The sequence below is a fragment of the Brassica napus genome, chromosome C7 (assembly GCF_020379485.1).
Source record: "Brassica napus cultivar Da-Ae chromosome C7, Da-Ae, whole genome shotgun sequence".
NCBI lineage: Eukaryota > Viridiplantae > Streptophyta > Magnoliopsida > Brassicales > Brassicaceae > Brassica > Brassica napus.
In genome coordinates this window covers 1,465,141-1,477,606 of record NC_063450.1, presented here as the reverse complement: position 1 = coordinate 1,477,606, position 12,466 = coordinate 1,465,141, and the positions used below count along the sequence as shown (strand labels likewise).

Here is a 12,466-nt window from a genome sequence, read left to right as displayed (position 1 = left end):
GTTCTGGGCAACGACATCCTTTGGACCCTTTGGAACGGTTCGAGGATCTAATCGCTGCAATTTCGGATAAAGAGTCCCAAAGATTAACTCTGTGCAAGCTCTTCAGATACCCTGAATGGAGAAGCGATCACTGGCTTAGGCAGCACCCACAGGATCTTTAACATCCTGGAGCGACATCAAGAATGCTTTCTTAACGAAACTTCTTCGATGAGGTGCGCACTGAAGAACTTCAGAACAAAATTTCCACATTCTCGCAGAAGGTGGAGAGTCCTTCAAATGCGTGGATTAGATTTAGGTTCTTCCAGCGAGACTGTCCACACCACGGAGTTAACGAAGTGCAGCTGCTAAGCACTTTCTTCCGAGGTCTCGCCTTACAGTATCAAATGGCCCTTGATACGGCGAGTGAAGGAAACTTCACTACTCGGAATCCGTTGAAAGCTGTGAGACTTATCGAAAACCTTGCTAACAGCAGCAGCCCCAAAAACACTGACTCTGAACGGAAGAAGTCTGTAGCCTCTATCGGGAAGGAACAGATGGACGAAGTAAGAGCTAAGTTAGATGTGGTGCACGAGCTTCTTAGGAAGCAAGTCTGTTCAGCTGAAGGAGAAGTAGCAGATACGTAAGGAGAAGAAAATGTGAACTACATCGGAGGTACTGGATTCCAGAAATTTAGAAACCAGGGCGGAAACAGAACTTCTTTGGAAATGCCAAAGAAGTAACCAAATTCACAATTCAAAAACCCTTCACAACAGCAAGAGCTACTCGAACTCTTACTACCAAATCCACCACCCCAACTCAGGAAAGCAAGATCAAAGAAATGCTTGATCGAGTACTGTTAGGACAACAACAATCACCGTGGATTTCAACGGTAAGATAGTACTCCGCCTACAACAATCTGAACACCAAAATCGAGACCTTAGGGACTCAGGTGAGAAAACTTGAAACTCAAGTAATTCAGACGGGCGAGACTATAAAGAGGCAAGAGCTTTCGCTAGAGAGGCAGGAGACGACAGAGGGAAACACCACGTAAATGCCATCATAGATGATGATTTCTGGCAAATGGTGAGAAATGAAAAGCTCGAGGAAGGAGATTTCGAAATCGAAAGCTCCATGAGTCTCGACGGATCCCAATGGTGTCGATCGATGTCGATAAACTCGCAACGATCGACAGACCATGATGAAGATCGATGGACGGATTACTCCAGTCATCGATCGACGTCGTCTGCCAAATCGACTGAATGCAATGCGGTTCAAATTCTAACTCATGAAGAATTCGCAGCTAAGCATCCTCACCCACCCTCCCCTTTCTATGATAAAATCGATCGACCGGTTGAGCCAACCATCGATCGACAGAGTGAGTACGACGTCGATCGTCAAAACACCTCCCATTGATCGACAGGCACCTCTGACATACCGAGTGCGGTTACCCTCAATCGATAATGATTACATCAACGCACTCAGACCACCACCTAAACCATTAGCAAACCCACCCGAACCAAAACCCAACCCTTTAAATAGTTCACCAGAATCAGTTCAAGAAGAACAAGAATCTGAAGGGAGAAGGTTAAGGAAATGAAAGGAGAAGATTCATAAAAACCTTAAGAGGGAAGCTAACGATAAGGAGATGGATGGTTTCACTAAACGAGTCCTCAGAATCCCAATCGAAAAACCTTTTGATGAAGCTTACTTCACACACCGGTTGTGGATGTTCTTCAGAGAAACAAAGGTAACCGAGGAGGACATTAGGAGAATGTTTCATCAAGTCAGAGAGAAGATGAAGCACAGGATCACATTGACGAAGAAGAGTGATCCTGGGAAGTCGCAATACCATGCGTAGTCAAGGGTGTTGAATTTCCCCATTCAATGTGTGACACAGGAGCATCAGTTAGTATCCTCCTTAGGATCATGGCAGACCAGCTTGGTTTGACCATCGAACCCTCAATGGAATCCTTCACCTTCGTGGATCTTTCAGAGAAACGATCAGGAGGTATCATCAGAGATCTGGAGGTACAGATTGGTAATGCCCTTGTCCCTGTAGATTTTCATGTCCTAGACATCGAGCTTAACTGGAACTCTTCACTTCTCCTTGGAAGATCTTTCCTAGCTACAGTAGGAGCTGTATGTGACATGAACAAAAATAAATTGTGTCTAATGCTCATAGACCCTAACATCCACTACGACCAATCCGACCTAAGAGAAAGGTCATTAATTCTGTGGATTATGGGAAAGAACTCGGCTTCATTGGCGCATGCCATTGTGGAGCAGAGTATGAATCGGAGTACGAAACAGAGTACTCAGAATCGATTGACACCCCAGCCTTTCCATCGATCGATTCCAATGTGTCAACGGTGACCGATGACCGCAACAACACATCACTCGACGTAATGCACCCATTTGACCATTTTGCTTCACCTAATCATTGTTACCAACACTTTGCCTTCCAACCTCCAAGCAAGAGAGGACATGATGATTATTCCATAGGCAGTTCGGCAGACAGTGGTTTCCATGAAAGTTTTGCAGTTGACACTGTAATTACTTCACCTAATGAGGAACATACGGAGGAATACGATGAGGATTATTGGAAAGAACGTGCAATAGAAATGTCTTTGCAGGATGAAAGACTTGAAACACATATGTTCACCAACACGTTTCCAACATCGTTCGACGCTGTGCACTCCACATCGGTCGATACCCACCCTCGTCCAGCAAAACAACCGCTCACATCGATCGACACCCGTAAAAGAACATCGATCGATATTCGCGCCGCAGCGAAAATTCAGGAGCAGGAGAATATTCCCTCTCCAACTAGGTTTATAGATACCTATATAAATCGTTTTGCACCTCCGAAACCACCTACGCACATCAGACCAAACACACAAGCAAAAAAGATGAATACTTTTCCTTCTACATCTACAGAAAAATCCATGAAGAGCAATCATCTCAAGAACACAAGTTCTGCAGAAATTACTCTGCCATCGATCGATGTAACTGTATCTACATCGATCGATACTACTCTAAAGCCTAATCTTTCTATTTCTAAATTGAATGATTATGCAAACATTGATTACGGTTTTCTAACACCTGATGAATTTGGTATTTTCAGGGACCCAGATGGCAACGCACGTGCAATGGATGGAAGGATTTTACAAGTGTCCAGAGAGGACATAGCAGACATCCTTCAAATAGCCAATGGACCTGACAACCTATTCTCACAGCAACGTGGCACTCCAGACATCATTCAAACAGATCCTAACAACCACGCAGGAGTCGCCACAACAGAGATCAACCCAGATCTATCACGCCTACCAAAAGGGCAAACATTGATCGACGGTACAATGGAGAAATCGATCGACATGGTAACACCAACGTCGATCGATATAGATGAACCAACGTCGATCGACAGACAGTATGAATGTGGGAACCGCGCTTTCGACATGTACGGAGGCAGAAAGTTCACTTGGGAACAAAGGGACAAGTATGGAGTCTACAGAGATGAGCGTGGACAGCGTGGACACGCACGAGGCGTAGCTGGTGAGATGATACCTGTCACAAAGGACAACATCAGGAAAATACTGGAAAGAGCATCTCTTTTTGAAGAGAGCCACATCTGTCTTCCAGAACATGCCACTTCCTTCACACTCACAAGACTGGCACCAGAACTCTACACCAAAGATGAAATCGATGAGATGGTGTTTGGTATTTGTGGAGCTCAGGAGAAACTGGGAGAGGAGCTCAAAACATTGGTAGAAGATACACATCAGCCTTTGGATAGAGGCTACAATGAGCTTTTCAGATGTATGGCAGAAATGAGGACAGAAATTGAGAGTTTACGTCAGCAAATTGAGAAGGAAGCTACGACCTCAGCATCGATCGACGTCAGTCTTCCTACAGCTCAGATCCCTGCAGAACCGCAATGTTCAACACAACACATGGATGAATGGAAAGTCTCATACATCGACACGAGGATAAACGACGTTTACTGCCCTCTCAACAACAACGTGGACTGGCTAAGCACTAAAATCGAGCTACTGCAGCAAGATCTGGACACCATTCGCAAGAAGGACCAACAACCAGCCACATCGATCGACATGTGTACCTTCACATCGCTCGACGCTAAAGTCTCAGCCATGAATGAGAGGCTGAGGACTTACGAGGATATGCATGACCGCTTTATATCACCAGTCATGACATATTTAAACAGATTGTCTAGTCAATTACTTCATGCCCAAAAGGATATTGAGAACATTACTAATCAAAGTTTTTTGCAGGCAAAATCAGCATCGATCGACAGGCTACAAAGGCCTTGGATCGATGGCAAGAAACCTGTGGAGTTACTTCCTTACACAGCAGCAGAGGTTGACAAGATCACATCCAAGATCTACACTGCTCTAGACACCAAGGAGGAACGACTTGACAAACGCTGCGATGACATCTACTTTCCATTCGACAACAAAATCAGTGGACTAGACAACCACGCAGAATGGCTACAGAAAGAAGTCAAAGCCATTCAGAGCCAACTCGTAGCTCAACACCAGATATCAGCATCGATCGACAGGACACTTGCAAAATCGATCGATGGCAACTCGCCGAGATCGACCAACGAACACATAATCGCATTGATCGACGCCGAATCTACACCAATCGGCGAGCAGCTGATACACAAGACGGTAGAGTCAATGCAAAAGGAACTGACAGAACTTTCAGCATACGCCTATGACAACATAGGCTGGCACCAGGTCAGCATTGACAACGTTCAAGAAAGGCTACAGAACATCTCCAACGTACTTGAGAAGAGGGATGACAAATGGACAAGAAATGATGAGGCCACAAGAAGTTTCATTGCATCTTGGTCCAAAATGCGCAGAGATGACGTGGATGCTTGCTTTCCAACAAGCAGCTGCTTCTCCACCCAATAGCCAATCACTACCACAGTCAAGCTAAATGACTATAACCAAGCGCTGAGTGGGAGGCAACCCACTATTAGGTATTTTACTTTGGTTTTATTAGCTAGCATTTAATTTCTTTCGTTTTATTTCTTTCAGATTTAGGAGACCCAAGTAGGAGGACCTGAATATCGACCGACGACGAGACGTCGACATCGTTCGACATAGGCAACCACACAACGATCGATGTAACACTACCCATCGATCGATATCTAATCCGGTCAGATGTATCTTCCTTACTTGTTACATTTCATACATCATAAACTATTCATCATAACTCCGGCTGAGTTACACTGGGACAGTGTAATTTAAGTCTGGGGGAGATTTACTGATATAATTTATTTTATTCTTATGTAAAAAGGAATTTCAAATAAATTATGCTTAGCTATTGAAAATAGGGACTATAATCTTATATTGATTTAAACATGAATATCTAACCAATCTTTAGCACCATTTTAGATTTACTGATTGCATATAGCACTAAAGATGCTAAAGCGGATCAAACTATCAACTACACACTTACCTTGAACCGTATGAAGTAACCAAAGCTGATTTCCAACACTAAACCTGACATAACCGCTTGTCTTGGGGCTTGGAATACATGGGATCAGATTCTTCAGACAGGTCTGGAAGGTAACGCCTGGTGTAGATTATTTATCACATTTTCTCTCTCTAAATTTTGACCCTAGATTAGTTAGTGACTATTATTAAAAATATATATATATATATATATAAAATAATAATAATAAAAAATAAGATCTATTGTTTAATTAGAATGAGTCTGAACGGGACTTGGTGGCTAAAACCATTAAGGCTTGATTCATAAAGACTCAAATAAAAGAGTCCGAAACGGGACTTGGAGGCGGCAATCTTCAAGGCTCGCTTTCGCAAAGAACTCTTGGATATAGGTCAAAAAGAAATGAACAGAACCTGGTGGCAACCACCATTAAGTTTTGATTCATGGAAGCCTGTCCAATCTTGGTCACTGATCCTGCAATGGAAGCAGACTTTGACGCAAGAGAGAAATTTAGAGAGAGAGAAACTAGGAACTAACTTTTACCTGCAGCTCCAGATACCTGTCTGAAATCCTTGCATCCTGTGATCGATACTCCCAAGGTAAAGAATTCACTTTATATTTATGCTAAGAAATGAAATCAGTAGAGGGGATGTCAGACGTGAATTGATGAGTTGTGTTCTGTTAGAAATGGTTGCTAAGCTAGGATATTGCATAGTGTGCTTTTGTGATTAGGACTTTTTAAATGTGGTTGCAAAATTGTTGAGGAAAGATTTCTATGTTTTAAAATCTTAAATCCCCAAATATTTTCAAACCTCTTTCAGAGAGATTGCATGTATGTTTTGCTTGAGGACAAGCAAAAGGGTAAATCTGGGGGAGTTGATATACCTTGGATTTGACCCATTTTTATCCATGGTATATAAGTATTTTACTATATATATATCTATGTTTTCTACTCTTCTAGGTATGTTTTCAGGTTCAGGTGCATTTCGGAGTAAAGCTATGACTTTGGAGCATTTTGGAGCTTAAAGGACATTTCACCCGAACTGACCACTTAGAGGTCGACGAGAGGAAGAATAATCGATCGATGCGCATCAGTGCTGACGATCGATATCCGGAAATGCCTCGACAGATGAAGATTAATATCGATCGATGTACACAAGTACCATCGATCGATGTCGAGACACCAGACGCGACATTTTGGATTCAGCAGACTTAAAAACCAAGGCCAAGCCAAATTACCAAAATGCCCTGACGAGTTTTTAACCTAGTAGAATATATACTGCCTAAGTGTTTTGATGGCAGAAAGAACATAGCTTTTTCTAGACCTAGTTTTGTTACAAGTTTCATTTGGGAGAGAAGATCACTTGTGATTGGAACTCCTTGTTTCTATTTCTTTTCATCTATTCTATGAGTTTCTATTTCTCTATTGATATGAATTGCTTTGCTATGTCTGAGTAGTTCAACTGTTAGATCCAGGGTTCATACAGGTTTGTGGGATTAGCCTCAAACTATAGATCTGCCTTGTTGTGATATTCATGATAGATTTGTATTCATTGCTTGTTTTAGCCTAGCTAACTAGAACTTGATCATAGGATTGGATATTCAAGCACCCTTGTTATCCCATCCTGACATCTATTTATCATATTAGGATTGCTAGAGAGGGCTAACCGCCAATTAAGAATCTTAGTAGGGCATTTCATACTCGCGCATAGGCCTGGCTAGAACCCGTCGATCGATGTCCTCAACTGACAATCGATCGACGTTGGCAAAGGTGTATCGGTCGACGTCTTAATAGACTATCGATCGACACTCTCTCGTTGTCTGCATACTAACCGTTGAGACACAAGATCTAGTCTGTTAACCAGTGGTACATGCGACAGCTGATCACTGAGTTAAGCGAATGAGCTCTAATATATCATGCATGCAACAGTTAGGAATCTATAGGTATTATAATCTCCAACACCTGAATAGTGGCCCTGCATCTAATATCATTTCCAACCAAGTTACATTTATTATTTACTCGCTTGTTACTATTGCCATTTCATTTAAACATTTACAACCTTTAGAATTAATAACACTAGATTTAATTGTTCGCTAGCTCCTTGTGGATTCGATCCCAAAGTACTACATCTGAACCTCTTTTGATGAGAGTAACACTCCTTAGGGTAATTTGAGTGGTATCAACAAGGAAGGCTCTTTTGAGCATCTCTTGAAATTGAGCTTCTCATTCCACGCTCTTGGAGCTTGTCTCAGACGGTATAAAGCTTTGTTAAGCTTGTATACCTTCTCTTCGTGCCCTGTAACTTCAAAACCCTCGGGTTGGATTACATACACAACTTCTTTCAAGTCTCCATGAAGGAGAGCTGTTTTGACATCCAAATGATGGATTTCCCATTCGTTGGAGGCTGCAAGGCTAATAAGAAACCGGACTGTCTTTTGACCAAAAAAAAAAAAGAAACCTGACTGTCTCTATCCGAGCAACTGGTGCGAAGACTTCCTCAAAATCAATGCCATGTCGCTGAATGTAGCCTTTAGCCACTAATCTCAATTTATATTTGTTGATACTGCCATCAGCGTTCCGCTTTAACTTGAAAATACATTTTAGACCTATTGGTTTTGCTCCTGGAGGCAAGTCGACGAGATCCCATGTGCCGTTCTTTACTATCGACTTGATTTCTTCCTCACAAGCATCACGCCATACCTTTTCCTCCATTTCTTCGTTAAAGTCCCACGGTTCCTCATTTAGTAGCAACAGAAGACGCTCTCCTTCTTCTTCAGCAAGGTAGATGTAGTCATCAAGATAACTTGGTGTTTTTCTTATTCGTGTTGATCTGCAAAGAGGAGCTTCTGTTTCTTCACTGTCGTCGGTTTGTTGTTCGAGATCTTCTTCGATTGTGTCTTCTTCTTCACGTTTGTCATCATCCTTGCTACCTCGATCAATGCTTGATCCATCTGTGATGTTTTGATTCTCATACCCTTTGAGAACAACTTTGAACATTCCCGGCTTTTCGACCTCGCCACGATTAATTCTGTTCCACTCCCATGCTCGTTCTTCATCAAAAATAACGTCTCTGCTTACCACTATTCTCTGCAGCGTCGGATCAAAGAGTCTGTAAGCCTTAGAACCAGGCTCAGTTCCGAGGTGCACAAGTGTACGAGACCTATTATCAAGTTTCTTTAGATTTGCTGCCTCTGTTTTAGCATAGGCGACGCATCCAAATACTCGGAGATGCATGACATTCGGCTTTCTTCCCTTGAAAGCTTCATATGGAGTTTGTAACTTCAAGGTCTTTGTTGTGATGCGATTGATCAGATACGTTGAGTGTCTCACAGCTTCTCCCCACAGATAATTTGGTACCTCCATATGCTTTAAGACACTCCTTGTCATCTATAACAAGGTTCTGTTACACCTTTCAACTACTCCGTTCTGTTGTGGCGTGTAAGCGGTTAGGTGGCGTTGTATTCCTGATACCTCGCAGAAGCTTTGAAACTCCTTGCTTGTGAACTCTCCTCCTCTGTATGTCCTAAGCATCTTGATTGTTGTACCTGTTTCTTGCTCCACTATTGACTTGAAGAGCTTGAACTTCTCGAATGCTTCTCCTTTGTCTTTCAAAAGGATAGACCACATATAGCGTGAATGGTCATCTATGAGAATGAATATGTATCGGTTTCTTCCTCCTGTGGGTGGTATTATTGGCCCGCAGAGATCACCGTGTTTTAGTTCCAAAATTTTGGATGCGCGATAGGAGGTAGAGGCCGGAAAAGGTTGCCTTGTTTGCTTTGCACGCAAGCATGCTTCACAGATTTCTTTCTCGACTTTTAGCCCAGGAAGTCCGATCACTAGTTCCTTTCCTATCATAACTTTCATGATGTTGACACCAAGATGACCTAGTCGTGCATGCCAACGTGATGAATCTCTATGTGCTTGGATTTGCAGACATTTTTGCTCTTCGACTTCCATTATTGCCTTGTATAACCGACTCCTTGACCTTGAAGCTTTCACAACCAAGTTGCCATCTTGTCATGAACTGTAAGAGTGTTCTCTCTCATTCTTAGATTGCATCCTGATTATGTGGCTTGTCCAAGACTTATGATGTTACTCTTCAGCGCTGGTATGTAGTAGACATCGGCAAGGTTCTTCTTCTTCCCATCTTGACTGATAAAACAAATAGATCCTCTTTCTTTGATGTCTATTTTCGAGTCATCTCCAAATCTGACCTTCCCGGAGATTGTGTTATCAATGTTGTTGAAGTAGCTCAGGTTACCAGTCATATGGTTGCTTGCCCCGTTGTCTAAATACCATATCTTCTCTCCAACCTTACTAGATTCGAACTCTTTAGGTTTCACGTTTCGTTCATTCAGATAAACAATCTCATGCATCATGAGTCCTTCGGCTTCTTGGATGTCATCTCCGTCTTTACCCTCGATAGTCTCTTGTAACTTGTGTAGTCTATCATGACACATCGCAGCAAAGTGCCCTAGTTTGTCACATCGATAACACGTGACCTTTGAGGAGTCTCTTCTGTCCCAATATGATGATCTTCCTCGTCCTCTTCCTCTATTATAGTACCGGCCTCCTCGACCACGTCCTCTATATCCTCCATTTCGATTTTGTGGTTTGGAGTTGCTGTACATAAGCTTACTCTGGTCATCTTGTGTTTCTTCTTCTTCTTCCGCAGCAATACGCTCCTCGTATGCTTTCAAGCGACCTACAACATCTTCGAAGTTTGTGGTATTCCAGTCTAGTAATTGCTCGAGAGAGGCAACTATGTGAATGAACTTCTTGCGTGGTAATCCTAGTAGAAACTTTTTAACAAGTTTCGCCTCATTCCTACTTTCACCTAGCACGGTAGATCTTGATGAAATTTCTGGTAACTTGCCCACGAAGTCATCAATTTTATCGGTGTCTTTCATCTTTAACCGCTCGAACTCAGCCATGAGGGTTTGTAGCCTCGCCTCTCGAACTCTATCGGCTCCTACATGATGGGTCTTGATCGCATCCCATACCTTCTTTGCGGTATCAAGTTCCCCAACTTGTAGGATCATAGTCTCCGGGATCGATTGGAAAAGAAGTGTTGTCCCCATATCATTCTTATCACCTTCGGTCGATTCTGTGTCGACTACTTCCCACACCATATGAACTCTCAAATAACATCTTCATTTGTATCGCCCATACGGTATAGTTTGTTGTTGTTAACATAGGACACTTTATGGAGGAAGAACCTCCTTCCTTCTTGGTCGTCGCCACTACTAAGTCTCCCATGATTCTCGATCAACTCTTGATCAAAGGATTTTGGCTCTGATACCAAATACATGTCTAAAGATTGTATTAAACTCGATATAAAGAAACTCTTCTTTATTAGCTTAAGGGTTCACTCAAAGCTTAAGCACACACAAACTCTCAATCTCTAAACTCTCTTAATATCTATGCAACACTCTTGCATCTTATATAAAGATAATATTTCCTAAACTCTTAGGTACTAACTTTCCTAAACTCTTAGGAATTAACTTTATTCTAATCCTAACTCAAATAGGAAAGGTGTAACTTAGATCCTAAGTTAACTTCATGTTTATCTCCAACATATTGCTGATTAAGTTTTATATTTACAATACTATTATTACTACAGGATTCCCCAGACCTCATTTTAAAGTGCTTTGGGTTTACCCATTCACAATGGCGTAGAATCACATTTGAGTTTTTTTATCTGGAGTTATATTTATTTCAGTATGCAATTGTTTTCTTTTATTGATAACAGCTGTTTATTTTGAGTTTACTATTGTCTTTTTATTACCAAGTATCAGCTTTATTTTCCATGCGATTGTTATTAAATTTCAAGCAACATATATTAACAATAACTGCTAAGGTCGGAATCTAACATGTCCACGATGAATGTAATATACCTCGTGTATCTTCATGTAAATGGAAACTAAAATAAACAACAAATCAATAATCTTATAAACAATTCAGTAATTCAGATAATTCGGATTTATAAATGAATATAAATTGAAAGCTTATCATGTAACCACTGCGTCAACGAATTATACAAACTTCAGGGGATATGTTGACATGAGCGATAGTCAGTACACACTCCTTTGGTTTTAATTGCAGGAGTCCTTCCCAGCCCTTTCTTTTCAATAAGATATACAACTCGCGACTTCATGAAATCTACACTGTCAAAATCGACTCATCAATTCGCTTATAAGAAACATAGTACTTCAAATAATTGGGGACTATAAATGATTTATATTGAAAGCTTACCGTGTCCTCGATGCATCACATAATCAAAAAAATTCAGGAGATTTGTTGATAGGGCCTATGTCGATTTACAATCCATTAGTTCAAATTCTCTTAGACTTGAGTCAATCGATTCAGCTTCTAATCTTCTTATATATTAGGATTGAGGTTAGTTAACGAAATATGTTTATCTCAGGTGATGAGAAGATAAATCGGGCGGAGCAGAACCGTAGCCCCTTATCTCGTGTCCCCTCGAGACTTTTTAGTAAAAACACTAGTGGGCTTCTTTTCCAAATTCGAGTCCTAATTAGCCCACTAATTTTTTTACTTCTCTTTTCTTTTTCTTTCTGATCTAATATTGTTTACTTCAATTTAATTTTATTCGTTTACAATTTTTATGTACTCCGAAACCAGTATAATTTGAATAAAATATAACAATACAACTTTGATAATAAAACAATTACCGTTTCTCTACCATAATAAGATTATCATTTCCCGGATACTCCAGTAAACTTTTTTGACTGAAAACTCAAGTAAATTTTTTTTTTTTAATGTTTATATTATTATACCAAGGTTTTTGTTTTTTATAGAACACAAAAACAAAGTAGAAGAGATACATAAATTGAAACTAAAAAGAGCACCTAAAGCAGATGAATTTTTGTAATAGAAGACGGGATCCAAAAAGGGACCGACATTAATGCTACAGTGACGGACCTATGCCACTTTTTTTTTTGCATTAATCTGTATATCAAACTTTATTTCTCCTAATCT

General features: G+C 41.0%; 1 protein-coding gene across 1 annotated transcript; it reads right to left on the bottom strand.

The window, feature by feature from the left end:
- Positions 1-9,528: 9,528 nt before the first annotated feature.
- LOC106369826 lies at positions 9,529-10,596 on the bottom strand. Its single transcript, XM_013809932.3, has one exon. It carries the CDS (start codon positions 10,594-10,596, stop codon positions 9,529-9,531), a length of 1,068 nt encoding a protein of 355 aa, XP_013665386.3.
- Between the last annotated feature and the right edge of the window lie 1,870 nt (positions 10,597-12,466).

Bases quoted from the DNA above. Each gene is read 5' to 3' on its own strand.
- LOC106369826 (XM_013809932.3), bottom strand. From the start codon at position 10,596: ATGGTGTGGGAAGTAGTCGACACAGAATCGACCGAAGGTGATAAGAAT.